The sequence below is a fragment of the Anolis carolinensis genome, unplaced genomic scaffold, assembly GCF_035594765.1.
Source record: "Anolis carolinensis isolate JA03-04 unplaced genomic scaffold, rAnoCar3.1.pri scaffold_7, whole genome shotgun sequence".
Taxonomy (NCBI): Eukaryota; Metazoa; Chordata; class Lepidosauria; order Squamata; family Dactyloidae; genus Anolis; species Anolis carolinensis.
The window spans coordinates 1,276,760-1,295,259 of record NW_026943818.1 but is presented as its reverse complement, the minus strand read 5'-3'; the positions used below and the strand labels follow the sequence as shown (position 1 = coordinate 1,295,259).

Below are 18,500 nucleotides of genomic sequence, written 5' to 3'. Positions count from 1 at the left end.
TGAACAAAGGAGCAGTGTTTCCACGTGTCCGTCTTTCCCGCCGTGACTCAGGCGGGCCTGTCAGCTGCCACCGCGCTGATCTCCGCAAAGGCTCTCGTCGGAGTTTTAACTCCGCGCGGCCTTGAGCACCCACACTTCCGACGCGACCCTCTCATTAACAGCATTAGGAAGGACGGGCTGAAGGAGGGCTGACGTTTTGTGAACGGGCACCCGTTATAATTAGCATTAATCTCATTGATTACCTTGCCAGACAGATTTAGCGTCTCTAAACAGAACAAAAAAAAAAAATAACAGATTTTAAAAAGTAAATAATTATCGGACTAATAAAGTATGAATTTCTTGGCATAGGGCAAGCCAACAAAGCCACTAGAATGGAGTTCTGCTCCTCTGTATTTGGTCATACTTGGCACATGGGTAGAAGGCTACAAAAACTGAACAGGCTGCCTTTTTCCTCCTAATTTAATGCTGGAACAAATGAGCCAGTTTCTGTCCTTTTCCTGCAACTTTAAACCAGGGCTATAGCTACAGGCTTGGCAAAATGGAAGGCCTTCAATAAGGATTCGATCCCTCCAAATGAATTTTTGGTTCAGATCCAGCATTGCACGTTTGGAGCCCACTCTGAGCCCCCTTTGTGGCTGAAGAGTGGGGCCAAAAATTCTCCAAATAATAATTAACTACTCGCACTGTAAAGGGGGCGGGTGGCGCAATGGGTTAAGACCTTGTGCTGCGCTGAACTGCTGACCTGAAGGTTGGCAGTTCGAATCTGCAAGACGGGGTGAGCTCCCGCTGTTAGCCCTAGCTCCTGCCAACCTAGCAGTTTGAAAATGCGCAAATGTGAGTATTTATTTATTTATTTATTTACATCACTTTTACCCCGCCTTTCTCCCCGAAGGGACTCAAAGCGGCTTACGATACATAGGCAAAAGTTCAATGCCTAAAAACAATGTAAAAACAACAATTCATATAAAACAATCTACAAAACAACAGTTCATATAAAACAGATACCATAGGTCCCTGTTCATATAAAACAGATACCATAGTAGATCCATAGGTACTGCTTTGGCGGGAAAAGGCAAAAAGGCTCTCCAACTAGTCATGCTGGCCAAAGGACCAGGACGTGACGGCGCAGGCTCCTTGGATTGGGAATGGAGAAGAGGAGAAGAGCATCTCCCCCCAGAGCCAGAGATGAGCACCGCCTCCAGAGCCGGAAATGAAAGGAGAGGCCTTTGCCTTTGTCTGTGTGTCTCATTATAACAAGGCATTCAATGTTTGCCTGTGTTTTTTAATATACTGTAATCCACACTGAGGTCCCTTGGGGAGAAGGGTGGACTATAAATGAAGCGTTATTATTATTATTATTATTATTATTATTGACAAAATGACGTTGTATGACACAGCAAACAAGATAGACATGCTGGATTTCATATCACAAAATCCCAAGTCGAACTCTTCCAAAGTATCTAGGACTGTATGATGTATGATGTATTATTATTATTATTATTATTATTATTATTATTTTATTATGACACAGCAAACAAGATAGATATGCTGGATTTCGTATCACAAAATCCCAAGTCGAACACTTTCCCAAGTGTCTAGGACTGTGTGATGTATTATTATTATTATTATTATTATTATTATTATTATTATTATTATTATATTATATTATGACACAGCAAACAAGATAGACATGCTGGATTTCGTATCACAAAATCCCAAGTCGAACACTTTCCCAAGTGTCTAGGACTGTGTGATGTATTATTATTATTATTATTATTGACACAACGATGTTGTATGACACAGCAAACAAGATAGATATGCTGGGTTTCGTTTCACAAAATCACAAGTCGAACACTTCCCAAGTGTCTAGGACTGTGATGTATTATTATTATTATTATTATTATTATTATTATTATTATTATTATGACACAGCAAACAAGATAGACATGCTGGGTTTCGTTTCACAAAATCACAAGTCGAACACTTCCCAAGTGTCTAGGACTGTGGGATGTATTATTATTATTATTATTATTATTATTAATATTATTATTATTTTATTATGACACAGCAAACAAGATAGATATGCTGGGTTTCGTTTCACAAAATCACAAGTCGAACACTTCCCAAGTGTCTAGGACTGTGATGTATTATTATTATTATTATTATTATTATTATTATTATTATTATTATGACACAGCAAACAAGATAGACATGCTGGGTTTCGTTTCACAAAATCACAAGTCGAACACTTCCCAAGTGTCTAGGACTGTGGGATGTATTATTATTATTATTATTATTATTAATATTATTATTATTTTATTATGACACAGCAAACAAGATAGATATGCTGGGTTTCGTTTCACAAAATCACAAGTCGAACACTTCCCAAGTGTCTAGGACTGTGATGTATTATTATTATTATTATTATTATTATTATTATTATTATTATTATTATTATTATTATTATTATGACACAGCAAACAAGATAGACATGCTGGGTTTCGTTTCACAAAATCACAAATCGAACACTTCCCAAGTGTCTAGGACTGTGTGATGTATTTTCGGATGATGCGTGCAGATCCCAGTAAGGTGGCCTTTTGCAGTTGGCAGATCGTAATTTGGCAATGTCTATTGTTTCCAAATGCCGGCTGAGATCTTTTGGCACGGCACCCAGTGTGCCCATCACCACCGGGACCACCTGCACTGGTTTCTGCCAGAGTCTTTGAAGTTCAATCTTGAGGTCCTGAGAGCGGCTGAGTTTTTCCTGTTGTTTTTCGTCAATGCGACTGTCACCTGGGATGGCGACATCAATGGTTGCTTCGACAGCCCTTTCTTTTTGGGTGCCTACATAAACTACATTTCCAGATGCTCACTTAAAGGGTTACCTACATAGAATCATACAATAATTTCTGTAATGCTAAACTGTTCCGGACTGTCTTGCAAGGCTATTCATCCTTTTGCTCACAAAGGAGGAAGACATAGTCCTGGGGAAACTATGGCTCTCTAGATGATGCTTCGGGTCTACAACTCCCACCAGTTCTAGCCAACACAATGCATGGGAAGTGATGACGGGAGTCCAAAAGCGGTTGCCCATCGCCGACATAGGCAGTATGACAGCCCGGAGGCCTGTCAGACCAAAGCCCAACATGTGGGATGATCCTGCAGAAGAGAGAAGGGCTCAAGTATTATCGGTTCCCATTCTCGTTGGAAGTATTACGAGGATGAGATGCCGGGTCACAATTAGCAATCTTCTTAAATGTCATGTCCAATCAGATTTTCTTGACATTTAACAGAAAGCCCAAACTCTCCGGTGGGTTGTAGTACTGGCAACCCCGGGCTTCACGAGGCTCATAAATAATGCAGGCGGTTCCACTCCTCCAAGGCCTCTGAAGGCACGACGGGAAAAACACAAGGGGTCAGGGTGGCGTTGCCCATAATTCTGCGTCATGGGGTTTTGGTGGAAGAACAGGACTTTCTTCAGGTTGGGAACATTAAGAGAGCAGAGGTCTGAAGCCACGGGAAGTTCTTGCGTGACTGCGAGGCACATCGCTGGGAGGAGGCGAGGGTCAGCTGAAAATCATGGGAGCCCATTAAGCGATTAAGCCATATCAACCCTCTTCCTGAGGATGTTATTCACGCCGATTTTCTGTGTATTTTTGAACCCAAATGGGACGTTTTCCAGAGTATAAGCCCTGAGGTTATGAGCAGGCAAATCCAGAAAGTTCTCGCCGATTTATCTCAGCAACCTCTGAGGATGCCTGCCATCGATGTGGGTGAAACATCAGGAGAGAATACTTCTGGAACATGGCCAGACAGCCCGGAAAACATACAACAACCCTATCTCAGCTCTTGTCATAAAATGCAGGTTGAGCATCTCTCAAATAAGAAGAGGTGGCAAGCCTTCGAAAGCGATCATTTACCGTAATCTCGGATCAGTGGCGGCAAAATGGGAGAAAATACGAGAGGCCACATCTGTTCTCACAGGGGGACGCCTGTCTCCAGATTAACATGTCAAAGAAACTATTAAAAACCAGGTGATCGCGGCTGAGCAAAAGCGACGCTCGTGACTCACGGCATTGCAGGAAAGAGCAGCTCCTCTAACATGACGCCAGGTCTCTGGCGGAGGTCAAGAGGCAGCAAGGAAAAGCTTTCAGGAGCTGCTTCACCATGAAAAGGACTCGGCGACACAGGTGTTCCACTCAATATCAGTGTTGCAGAAAATGAAGACAAGGAGATTGTTTTATCAGAGGTTGTGAGGTTTGAGATCAAGATTCTACCTGTGTCTAGTGAGAGAAAAACAGCTGCAGAGCAGAAAGAGAGATGCCGGGGCATCAGGCGAGTGGGAGGACCTTTCCCCTAGTCGTTTCTTCGCAACCGAAGAGAAGGAGGAAGAGAGAGATTTCCCCCTGGGAACACACCTGAGGTTGATTGGAGTTTGAGGCTCCGTGAGAAACAACAGAGTGAAAAATCCAAACAACAGAGTGAGAAATCCTTGAAGCAACTGAGCAAATATCAAAGACATGACTTCATGGGTCCTTAAATTATTATTATTAAATTATTATCATTGCCTCCATATGTTAGAGCAATATCGGAGTTGCGACCTTTTGGAAAAGCGCTCAAGACTTGGCTGTTTGGTTGTGCATTTAAGTAAATCAGATCTAATTTGCCAAATAGTCACTGTTGAATATTTTTAGGTTGAATGTTTTTATGTTGAATGTTTTTATATTGTGGAATGATATTTTAAATTGTAAGTCGCTCGGAGCACTCTGGTGGAGAGCGACTAATTAAGAAATAAAGTGAAGTGAAGTGAAGTGAAATTAGAGGACTGTTGGCTTAAGGGTCAGATCAGGCAACTTAACGTGTACATCGTGGGTCCTGTTCCACGTTCATGTCTATGTCGAAGATCTTTGGGAAAGTCCTGTATTCATGTTCTTGGAAGAAGTTCTTGGACTCCTGGTTCGGATTTCTGCTTGTTTTGATTCCTGGTTTTTCCATGTACCTTGTCATTGTTTGGATTATTGCCTTTTGAATACCCTTTTCCTTTTACTTTTTTGGACATTGCTTTTTACCTTACCGGTTGCCTTTTGGTCTTTTTCTATTTACTTTTCTCAATAAACTATTTAGTTAGCACTATTGGACTCCAGTGTGGCGTTGGGTGCAAAGGTGAATCCGGGCTAGAGTGTAACAGTAAACTTACTGCATGGTGTTGATCGAATCCCTAACAATCTAGAAAACCTCGACATTTTTTCCTTCTAAGTCTCTTTGCTGATATTTTTCTAGATGGTTTTATTCAGCTTTATTGAGCTTGAGTTTGTTGTCCCGCCTCGCACCCAGGAATCACCTTCCAGCCCCAGGAATGAATGGACTTGCGCTCACCTTAATCATCTGAGAGAGGTCACCTGCATCTGCCAGTTCCAGTACAATGTTGAGTTCGTTGTCCTCGATAAAGGAATCCAGATACTTGATGATGTTGGGGTGGTTCAATTGCTGCAAATACACAAGCGGAAGGAACAGGGAAAAGGAAACATTACAGTGGCTAAAATACTATATAAATATTATCTACACAATAGTATTTTGGGTTATATTTTTTAGTTATCTTACTACGTTTTGCTTGCAAAGTGGAAAAGCAAAAAAAAAAGATATTGAACCAAATCAAAGCCAATGTTATTCTTCTGAATGGATCCCATACAACGATGGACTAATTTCTTTCTTAAGAACACCCCATGACTGTTTAATGTACAGTAGAGTCTCACTTATCCAACACTCGCTTGTCCAACGTTCTTATTATTATTATTATTATTATTATTATTATTATTATTATTATTATTATTATTATTATTATTATGACACAGCAAACAAGATAGATATGCTGGATTTCATATCACAAAATCACAAGTCGAACACTTCCCAAGTGTCTAGGACTGTGTGATGTATTTTCGGATGATGTGTGCAGATCCCAGTCGGGTGGCCTTTTGCAGTTGGCAGATCATAACTTTGTCAATGTCTAGTTTCCAAATGCCGGCTGAGATCTTTTGGCACGGCACCCAGTGTGCCCATCACCACCGGGACCACCTGCACTGGTTTCTGCCAGAGTCTTTGAAGTTCAATCTTGAGGTCCTGATAGCGGCTGAGTTTTTCCTGTTTGTTTTTCGTCAATGCGACTGTCACCTGGGATGGCGACATCAATGATCCAAACCTTTTTCTTTTCCACAACTGTGATGTCTGGTGTGTTGTGTTCCAGAACTTTGTCAGTCTGGATTCGGAATTCCCACAGTATCTTTGCGTGCTCATTTTCCACAACCTTTGCAGGTTTGTGATCCCACTAGTTCTTTGCTGCTGGCAGGTGGTACTTGAGGCATAAGTTCCAATGGATCATTTGGGCCACACTGTTGTGCCTCTGTTTGTAGTCTGTCTGTGCGATTTTCTTACAGCAGCTGAGGATATGATCCATGGTTTCATCAGCTTCCTTGCACAGTCTGCATTTTGGGTCATTAGCTGATTTTTCGATCTTGGCCTGAATTGCCTTTGTTCTGATGGCTTGCTCCTGGGCTGCAAGGATCAGGCCTTCTGTCTCCTTCTTCAGGGTCCCATTCGTGAGCCAGAGCCAGGTCTTCTCCTTATCAGCTTTTCCTTCCATTTTGTCAAGGAACTTTCCATGCAGTGTTTTGTAGTGCCAGCTGTCAGCTCTAGTTTGTAGTGTGGCTTTCTTGTACTGGTGTTTTGTCTGCTGTGCTTTGAGGAGTTTCTGATTTTTGACTTCAATCAAAGCAGGTTCTTCACTTTGCTTTACATATTCTGCCATTATTATTATTAATATTATTATTATTATTATCATCATTATCTCATTTTTTCTCTGAGACTCAGAGCGGTTCACAATCAAAACAACAGAATCAAAACCTAATATATATACAAACGTGGGCACGAATAAGCATCACTGGGCTGTGTGAGGAGGTGCCAATCTTCCAGGCCAAGTCCTCTCTCTTTCCAAGCGATGTACCTGGCATATGCGCATGATGGGCGATGCCAGCAAGAGCGGGGATGTGTGCCTAAGAAGGCTTCTTCGAAACGCCTGCCTTTTTGACAGAAAGAGCAGAGCGACGACGGCAGAACCTTCACTCTGGGTTATTTGTAAATGCGCATAAACACCCTGCCTTGGATGACGGCCCAAGTCCCCTCATTTCTTTAATGCCGCCTAAAAGTTTGATGGAAGCACTGAATGCCTGATGCGTATGCAGAGCAATGCTGTCAGGAGAGGCATGCCAAGAGGCGGGCGGGCGGGCGGGCAGCCACTAACTGGAAGGGCCGATGCTGCCAGGCCGGCCCTTGATTAGCTCCACGCTGCTGCTTTTCGTGGATTCTCGTTGTCGGGAAGGACAGGAGCGTGGTGAGCGTGGTGCCACTTCCCAAGGGTCAAACGCTTCGCCCCGTCCAGGGATCGAGCACTATATCTTTGCGCACCATCGTGCTTCCATACACTCTCATTTCCATTCCATCCAAATTAGAAGGAGAGGAAAATTGAGGAGACGAGGATAGAGGAAAAAGAGACAGAGCCGGATGCGTCTGCTCAAAATACATCTATTTTTCTATTTATCTAAAATGAAAATACATATGTATATACAGTATGTATTTACCACATCCAGAGCTGTGAGAACCCCACTGCTGATGAAATCTGGACCAAGCGTGGCACACGCAACCATCATGGCCAACATAAATTACTGGTGGGCTTTGAAGGGGATTGACACAGGATGGTGGGAGTTGTAGTTCACCCACATCCAAAGCATTACGCCAATCCCACCAATGATGGATCTGGATCAGACTTGGCACACAGATCAGTCATGACCAACTTAATAATAATAATAATAATAATAATAATAATAATAATAATAATAATAATATATTATATATATTATATATTATATTATTATATATTACTAGCTGTGCCCGGCCACGTGTTGCTGTGGTGTTGTCTGGTGGTGTTGGTGAGAAATTGTTGAGGTAGTGGTAGTATTGAATGTCTGTTGTATGGTTGTCTTTATGTTTAGTATGCACACTAAAGTGGATTATATGGCAGTGTGGACTCAAGATAATCCAGTTCAAAGCAGATAATATAAGATTCTAAATGGGTTATATAGCTGTGTGGAAGGGCCTTGAGTCTACACTGCCATATAATCCAGTGCAAATCTGATAATCTGTGGAAGAGGCCTAAGTGAGGACTAACTGTGCCTGTCCCCTGGGCTGAGGAGGTTGCTAGGAGACCAAGTGGGTGGAGCTTAGCCTTCAAACTGGCAGCAATTGGATAAAAACTATTATTCCTCTCCCTGTAATTAGGACTTTATTTTTCTTTTCTTTTTTGTTGTATCAACCTAGAGCCGTGAATGATGGGTTGTGTTGTCAAATTTCGAGGTTGGTGGGCCTGTAGTTTTGTTGTTTTGTCCGCTGCCCTGATGCCATCACTCTTTTATATATAGGTATTATTATATTATAATTATGGTTGATTTTGTGATATGAAATCCAGCATATCTATCTTGTTTGCTGTGTCATAATAAAATAATAATAATAATAATAATAATAATAATAATAATAATAATAATTATTATTATTATTATTATTATTATTATTATTATTATTGCTGGGATCTGCGCGCATCATCCGAAAATACATCACACAGTCCTAGACACTTGGGAAGTGTTCGACTTGTGATTTTGTGATATGAAATCCAGCATGTCTATCTTGTTTGCTGTGTCATACAATAAAATAATAATAATAATAATAATAATAATAATAATAATAATAATACATCACACAGTCCTAGACACTTGGGAAGTGTTTGACTTGTGGTTTTGTGAAACAAAATCCAGCATATCTATCTTGTTTGCTGTGTCATAATAAAATAAAATAATAATAATAATAATAATAATTTATTTATACCCTGCCACCATCTCCCCGCAGGGACTCAGGGCAGTTCACACGGGGCAAAACCCGATCAGCATAGTTTACAAAAACAACAGCATAAATACATTACACAATATACAAAAGATAAAACACAATAAGGCTATAAAACAAGAGTTAATACAACAGAATAATATCAATCAACCACCAAGTACAATTCAGTCGACTTCATAGATGGGGGAACTGCAGCAGCAATATTATAAATATAAATTATATTATACACACACACACACACACACACACATATACACATACACACACAGAGAGTAGAGTCTCACTTATCCAACATAAACAGGCCGGGAGAACGTTGGATAAGCGAATATGTTGGATAATAAGGAGAGATTAAGGAGAAGCCTATTAAACATCAAATTAGGTTATGATTTTACAAATTAAGCACCAAAACATCATGTTATACAACAAATTTTACAGAAAAAGTAGTTCAATATGCAGTAATGTTATGTTGTAATTACTGTATTTACAAATTTAGCACCAAAATATCATGATGTATTAAAACATTGACTCTAAATATGCGTTGGATAATCCAGAACGTTGGATAAGCGAATGTTGGATAAGTGAGACTCTACAGTATCTATCTATCTATCTATCTATCTATCTATCTATCTATCAGATTAAAATACCCACATAAAAGGGACCTAATAAAATTCAGTACAGAATTAACATACCGGTTAAGGTTTTGGGGACCAATGACAAATGAGGTCCAATGACACAGGTTTGGGGACCAATGACGGGATGATGGGAGTTGTGGTCCACCCACATCCAGGCAGCACTGTGAGCTCCACTGATGATGGATCTGGACCAAACTTGGCATACAGACCCATCATGACCAACATAAAATAAATACTGGTGGGGTTTGAGAGGGGTTGGCACAGGATGATGGGAGTTCTAGTTCACCCACAAGCAATGAATGGTGTCAATTCCATCGACGATGGGTCTGGACCAAACCTGGCACACAGACACAAATACTGGCAGGATTTCAACGAGTGATGGGAGCTATAGTCCACCTACATCTGAATACCCATGGGTATCCTACATCCAGAAAGCCTTCTGTATTTCCAATGGAACCATTAATAAAATCCCAAACAATGACTATTAATAATAAAATAATAATAAAACTTTATTTATATACCGCCCTATCTCCCGGATGGGACTCAGGGCGGTTTACAGTCATAAAAGCAAACACAAACATTACATAACAACATAATACACATTCTTAAACAAAATAAAATAATACAATTATAACAATAAATCACACTTACATTCTAATAAATAGTGTTAACAGAATACCTAACCTGGGCATTGCCGGGCCCCTGAGCTAGTGTGTGTGTACACTGTGTGTGTATGTATGTATGCGTGCGTGTGTGTGTGTGTATGTATGTGTGTGCATATGTATGTATGTGTGTGTGTGTGTGTGTGTATATATATATATGTGTGTGTGTGTGTGTGTGTTTGGTGTATGTGCTGTGCAATGGTGGTTGCCCTGGGCTTCTCCGCAGGTGACATCGATCCTCTCCTGATCTTGATTATACAGAGGATGCAAAAGCGGATGCATCTTCCCTTCCTCTAAGTTTGCACAATTGCACAAAGCATTTGCATATAGTTGTAAAAGCCATCCGTCTGCAAATGAAAGCGCAATCGTCAGGGGGGCTATCAATTAACAAGAGATGAGTTGCAGATATTGATTTGACAAGTTATTCGCTGCGCAGGACTGAACGCAGAGCCTTCCGCTGGCTGGTGTTGACAGACAGGCCGAAGCAACACAACCTTGAACAACTCTGCCCTCCGAGGCTCCGGGGGGAAACCCGGGCACCTGCACCACGTTGCCAGAAAATGCTGACCCACATCATGTCATTAAGAGCCCCTTCTCGACACTGTGATAAGCTCAGCTTTATTCTGGAGCAGAATGATCCACATCTTGGGCAAAACCTGTCATCTTTGCTTGGCTCTCTCCTTCAAAAACTTGGGATACACTTGAAAGGAATGCCCGACGGGCAGCACTGGCTAATAGATCCCGTGTGCGTCTGCAGCACAATAGGACTGATCAAACTGACTTTCGAACGTGCTTCGAGAGTGCAAACACTGGACCAGCAAGGATGGTTTTCGGCCATTTTTAGTCACGCTTTCCAACCAAGTGTGCGATGCAGGGAAACGGTCTTGTGAGGGAAAGGAGCCTGTTTCTTCGGGAGAACAAAATGGGAAGCCCCCTCCCCACACAAAAATCTGCTCTGATATGAAATCCTGCTTTCGTCTGCAGCTGGGCGCCATCCTCACCTTGGAAAGAGAGTGCGTGTGTGGTACACACACTTACTCTAAAGTAAGAGGTGCTCGGCTGCAGGTACTGGCAGGCACTCACACTTTCTGGACCTGCGCGCCACACACTCTCTTTCCAAAGCAAGGAGGCAAGTTGTGGTAGGCGCTCAGCTGCAGGCAGGCCCGGAAAACACGTGCGTCTGCAGCCAAGCACACACAATCCTTGGAAAGAAAGGAGAAAAATGTGCATGCCTGCCAGTGCCTGCAGCCAAGCGCCTCTTACTCTAGAGTAATATATGCTTAGTTGCAGGCATGCTCCAAGCCTGCCTGCATGCCATGCCACACACACACTCCTTGGAAAGAAAGGAGAAAAATGTGCATGCCTGCCAGTGCCTGCAGCCAAGCGCCTCTTACTCTAGAGTAATATATGCTCGGTTGTATGACATGCCACACACACTCTCCTTGGAAAGAAAGGAGAAAAATGTGCATGCCACGCCACACACACACTCCTTGGAAAGAAAGGAGAAAAATGTGCATGCCTGCCAGTGCCTGCAGCCAAGCGCCTCTTACTCTAGAGTAATATATGCTCGGTTGCAGGCAAGCTCCAAGCCTGCCTGCATGACACGCCACATACACTCTCCTTGGAAAGAAAGGAGAAAAATGTGCATGCCTGCCAGTGCCTGCAGCCAAGCGCCTCTTGCTCTAGAGTAATATATGCTCAGTTGCAGGCATGCTCCAAGCCTGCCTGCACGTCACGCCACACACACACTCCTTGGAAAGAAAGGAGAAAAATGTGCATGCCTGCCAGTGCCTGCAGCCAAGCGCCTCTTGCTCTAGAGTAATATGTGCTCAGTTGCAGGCATGCTCCAAGCCTGCCTGCACGTCACGCCACACACACACTCCTTGGAAAGAAAGGAGAAAAATGTGCGTGCCTGCCAGTGCCTGCAGCTGAGCGCCTCTTGCTCTAGAGTAAAAGAGCAGGTAAGAACTTGGATCCTCCTTAAAGTGTGCGCAGGGAAGGGGAGCCTGAGTGGGAAGTCCCGTCCCCCCCATAAGAGTCAGATTTTTGGGGTCCCAAACTGAAAGCAGATAGGGTTGTTGTATGTTTTCCAGGCTGTCTGGCCATGTTCTAGAAGTATTTTCTCCTGACGTTTCGCCCACATCTATGGCAGGCATCCTCAGAGGTTGTTCAACCAATAGATGTGGGCGAAATGTCAGGAGAGAATACTTCTAGAACATGGCCATACAGCCTGGAAAACATACAACAACCCTGTGATCCCGGCCATGAAATTCTTCAACAACACATTGAAAGCAGGTATTTACTCTCGGGAGGTTCCCAAAAAACAGAGATCCTGAACGAAAGCCAGGACATGAAACAGGGCAAGATTTACCCCGAATGCACAACCCTACTCCCAACTACAGCACATCCAGTGGTTCAGTGGACTGTACCTAAATCTAAGGTGTGTTGGGACAAACAACTGGATTTAAGGCACATTCCCAAAGTAAAGTCTGCCTTGTTAGGGTATTGTGAATTGTGTGAAATGTTGAAATCAATCTAGGCTGTTAGAAATGCCTTCTGTGTTAGTCTCGGCAAGGCATTTCAGTAACTATGGAGTTAATAAGAACCTTCTTTGATTGATGTATCACAGGACCAATGGGGTCAAGTTTGTTTGACCGGGACTTCCTTCTTGGTCTGTGGAATGCAGGGGAGTGTCGTCTGTTAGTGTGTGTTCGGCGTGAGCATTCTCTGGAGATGGACTATGAATGCTATGTTCTGAAGCCGAGGAGACACAGCCATGTGTCCGGGATTTATTGTGAATAACTGCAACTGTAAATAGTTATGTAAATAAAGTTAAACAACAGTTGGATTTTCAACGAACCCTTCGCCTGCTGGAGTGTTTGTTGACCAGTGCTGATTCTCCGCATGGGAAGACAGCCTGGAGAAGGAGGTGAGACCGGGATGATGTTTTTGGAACCCACTCTGTACAGCAACCAGGGTCTCACCCCAGCATCGTCACCACTGACATGCCTTTCATCTCTCTCGCTTAGATCAGACTCTAGCTTAGACTCCACCAGGTAGGCTTTCACCACCCGTGCAGTTAGTACGATTCCCAGCTAAACTCAATCCCCGCTTTCCTCAACGGGACCTAGACCAGGCCTTCATTTTTGGCCAAACAAGGACGTGAAATGACAAAGCCAGAGAGGGAAGGAAAAGCCTGGGGAAAATGCAGAGGACGGAGGGGAGCGAAGTGCTAATTATCCCAGCATATCATCTCCGCTCATTTGTCTCTTCACAGCCCGGCTAATGCAATGTTCACAGCTTAACATCTGGCTCCCGAGTGAGTTTGATCTGGGAAGATCTGCCGCTGCCTCTGGACATCTTCTATGGGAGAGATTATAATTGACCGCCCTGATCCGCCTGTCTCCCTGAGTGTTCTGACTCCACTCACGCTTGATCCTAACTCGTGTGGACAGAATGGCCTGGATACATCCCGCACCGTATGGCCGAGCCTCTCTTGCCCTTTCCGCACGCCTTCTTGTGCACGGGGATCAACGTCGCCCCGCGGCACGGCAGACCGCCCTCACCTTGCGGGGCTTGGCACGCCTCGCACCTTCTTCACTCTCTGTTTAGCAGGGAACGCTCGGCAGCTCTGAGATAAGCTTGTCTTATGGCTAGCCTACCAACACAGCTGCACCGAGTCCGAACACTTGTGTAGGGTCAAGATACAAAGACTCCAACTCGGCGAGAAGAAGGTACATACTCTCATGTAGGTTTTAATGTGTGTATTGTGGTATTGCTAGTATATTATTTTCTTTACAGTCCCCACTGGGTACTATCTTATTATAAAACATATAAAGCAAAACACACATAGATCTCCAACCGAAAACAGTCACAAATCTATATATATAAAAGGGTAATGAAATTTCAGCCTAGGACAAAACAACAAAACTACACATCCCAGAAACACTAAACTTGGCAGCACAACCCCTCATCCAGGCCTCTACGTTCATACAACAAAAAGAAAAGAAAAATAAAGTCCCAATTAGAGGGAGAGGAATAATTGTTTTTATCAATTGCTGCCAGTTAAAAGGCTAAGCTCTGCCCACTTGGTCTCCTAGCAACCCACTCAGTCCAGGAGACAGGCAGAGTTAGACCTCACTTAGGCCTATAAAATACAGATTAGCAGATTTGAACTGGATTATATGGCAGTGTAGACTCAAGGCCCTTCCACACAGCTATAGAACCCATTTATAATCTTATATTATTAGCTTTGAACTGGATTATCTTGACTCTACACTGCCATATAATCCACTTCAGTGTGCAGTCAGACACGACGACTTAATGTCAGGAGAAAACCTTTACCCTTTACCTTAACTACCACCAATTCCTCAATACTTTATTTCCCATCCCACCAGACTTTGCCACAGAAACGCATGGCCGGGCACAGCTAGTATGGTATATATACAATTATACAACTTTTGTAAACTCTTTTATGTACTAGATTAAGAATTGGAAAACATATGGGGTGTTTATACATATCTATTTTGGTATAACTATCATAGTTACTATTAGTATGTACCTATGTTTATGTTTAGAAATTGACTACATTGAAAGGCCTTGAACTGAAGCAGGACCAAGCAAGTAATTAAGATTAAAGAGACAGCAATATATCCACAACATACCGTAGAAGATTCTGAGAATCACAGTAAGAAGAAAAATACCATACATCAAAAGACTGTTTAAGATCTCACATAAATACAGTAGAGTCTCACTTATCCAACATAAATTGGCCAGCAGAACGTTGGATAAGCGAATATGTTGGATAATAAGGAGAGATTGAGGAAAAGCCTATTGAACAACAAATTAGGTTATGATTTCACAAATTAAGCACCAAAACATCATGCTATACAACAAATTTGACAGAAGAAGTAGTTCAGTTCATGGTAATGCTATGTAGTAATTACTGTATTTACGAATTTAGTACCAAAATATCATGTATTGGAAACATTCTCTACAAAAATGTGTTGGATAATCCAGAACGTTGGATAAGCGAGTGTTGGATAAGTGAGACTCTACTGTATCAACAACCTGAAGAAGGACTTCCCAAAACGAGGCAGTGTACCCGGGATTACTTGTTGTTGCATAGTTTTGTCTATATACACACAACAGCTGTGGACTGTTTTCCGTTGAGTTTGATGTATGCTTTACTTTATATGTTATATCATAAAGTTGTATAATTGTATATATACCATATTTGTGGACTGTTTTCGGTTGGAGATTTATGTGTGTTTTGCTTTATATGTTTTACTAGCTGTGCCCGGCCACGCGTTGCTGTGGCAAAGTGGTGGTGGTATTGGTTAAAAATTGTTGTGTAATTTTTATTTGACTTTATTTGCATTTTTTAAATTAATTTTATTGTAAGTTATATTTTTATTTATTATATTTTATTATTTTCTTGTATTATTTTTAGTTATTTTCTGTTATTATAGTATTTTATTGTATTAATTTTTTAGTGTTTTTTTATTATTTTTTATTGTATTATTTGTATTTATTTTATTTTTTATTCTTTTATTAACACTGGGCTGCTAGGAGACCAAGTGGGCAGAGCTTAGCCTTCTAAGTGGCAGCAATTGGATAAAAACAATTATTTCTCTCCCTCTAATTAGGACTTTATTTTTCTTTGCTTTTGGTTGTATCAACCTAGAGGCGTGGATGATGGGTTGTGTTGTCAAATTTCGAGGTTGGGGGGCCTGTAGTTTTGTTGTTTTGTGCGTCGCCGTGATGCCATCACTCTTTTATATATATAGATATCATAAGGTTGTATAATTGTATATATACCATATTTGTGGACTGTTTTCGGTTGGAGATTTATGTGTGTTTTGCTTTATATCTATATATATAAAAGAGTGATGGCATCACGGCAGCGGACAAAACAACAAAAGTAAACACCCCACAACCTCGAAACTTGCCAGCACAACCCCTCATCCATGCCTCTAGGTTGATACAACAAAAAGAAAAGAAAAATAAAGTCCTAATTAGAGGGAGAGGAATAATTGTTTCTATCCAATTGCTGCCAGTTAGAAGGCTAAGCTCTGTTCACTTGGTCTCCTAGCAACCCACTCAGCCCAGGGGACCCTTTACCTTAACTACCACCAATTCCTCAATACTTTATTTCCTATACCACCATACTTCGCCACAGCAACGCGTGGCTGGGCACAGCTAGTGTTTTATAATAAGATAGTACCCAGTGGGGACTGTAAAGAAAATACTCAATATACTAGCAATACCACAATACACACGTTAAAACCTACATGAGAGTATATACATTTAAGTTGTTGTTTTTTAAATATATATACCATTCTTATAGCAACTGATATAGATATTTGTGCCCTATTGATATCGAGAAAAAGGTACACCTGGTCAGAGTAGAAAGGGAACTCTTTGAGATCTAGAAGTCTTAGTCGACCACAAGCTGAACATGAGGCAAGAGTGTGATGCAGCAGCTCAAAAAGCCAACAGGATTTTGGTCTGCATCCAAAGGAGTCTAGTGTCCAGATCAAGAGAAGTTCTGGTGTTCTGGGCAAAACAAACAAGAGAGATATTGACAAGCTCCAGAGGATGACGTACTTATCCTAAAAAGAGTCAGCTGATGCTCTTTCACAACATGCTCCAATGTACAACATGTAAACAGAAGTGGAATCAAAGGCTGGTTCTGAGAGCATGATTTTTGCCAATGTTGCCAATGCTATTTTGCACTTTATTGTCCATTTCTACTGGCACATTCTGTTCTGGATTTTATGAATTAGTCTCCTGTTTTAATATTGTATGTTCTTTGTATGCTTCTTGCCGATTTTAACGATTGTTTTATTGCTATTGATGTTTTACTGGTATAATTGTTTTATAGTCGTGTTACTGATATTGATTGTTTTATCGGGCATTGCCCCCTTGTAAGCCGCCCCGAGTCCCTTCGGGGAGATGGGGCGGGGTATAAAAATAAAGTTGTTATTATTATTATTATTATTATTATTATTATTATTATTATTATTATTATTTCCTAGAGGTTACAGTGGAAAACAATAGTCTCCCCCAAAAATATATCAAAGAATTGGAAACATTCTTCTTACCTTTAGAAGGTCTATTTCTTTAATGCAATCTTGTCTAGCCTTGGCATCCATCATTTCAAATATCTTGAAGGGGGGAAAAAAGGTAGATGTTCAAATGTGGAAGATCCGAGATGACTGCAACATTCCCACTTGCCTACAACAGACAAGAGTTCTTCCTCCCACCCTGGACATTATTCCACAGGTATATCAACCCCACTTGCCTAGTTTCCAACAGACCTCACAACCTCTGGGGGTGCCTGCCATAGATGTGGGTGACATGTAATATTAATAATAATATAATAATGTAATATTAATAATAATGATATAATCTTAACATGTAATATTAATAATATTATGATGTAATACAATGTAATAATAATTATAATTCACTATTATAATAGTATATTTATATTACATGCAATATTACTAATAATATTGCAATATTTATTTATTTATTTACATCACTTTTACCCTGCCTTTCTCCCCGAGGGGACTCAAAGCGGCTTAAATAGGCAAAAATTCAATGTCTAAAAACAATGTAAAAACAACAATTCATATAAAAAAATCTACAAAACAGCACTTCATATAAAACAGATACCATATAGTCATATAATATAATATATTGTATGTATATATACTTGTAAACCACCCTGAGACCCCTTCGGGGTGAGAAGAGCGGGATATAAATGTCGCTAACAATAATAATAATAATAATAATAATAATAATAATAATAATAATAATAATAGTAATACAGTAGAGTCTCACTTATCCAACGGTCTGGATTATCCAACACATTTTTGTAGTCAATACTTTCAATATATCATGATATTTTGGTGCTAAATTCATAAATACAGTAATTACAACATAACATTACTGTGTATTGAACTATTTTTTCCTGTCAAATTTGTTGTATAACATGATGTTTTGGTGCTTAATTTGTAAAATCATAACCTAATTTGATGTTTAATAGGCTTTTCCTTAACCTATCCTTATAATCCAAGATATTCGCTTATCCAAGCTTCTGTGGGCCCGTTTAGCTTGGATAAGTGAGACTCTACTGTAATAATAATAATTGATGTTGCCATCCCAGGTGACAGTCGCATTGACGAAAAACAACAGGGAAAACTCAGCCGCTCTCAGGACCTCAAGATTGAACCGCAAAGACTCTGGCAGAAAC

General features: G+C 41.0%; 1 protein-coding gene across 1 annotated transcript in view; it reads right to left on the bottom strand.

The window, feature by feature from the left end:
- nek6 (NIMA related kinase 6) overlaps positions 1 to 18,500 on the bottom strand; it is an 82,881-nt gene that overhangs the window by 36,174 nt on the left and 28,207 nt on the right. Inside the window, exons 4-5 of the mRNA XM_062959498.1 lie at positions 17,344 to 17,406; positions 5,377 to 5,487 (exon numbers count right to left, since the gene is read on the bottom strand). Of these exons, the coding sequence (XP_062815568.1) occupies positions 5,377 to 5,487; positions 17,344 to 17,406 (174 nt within the window). The remainder of the gene's footprint in view (positions 1 to 5,376; positions 5,488 to 17,343; positions 17,407 to 18,500) is intronic.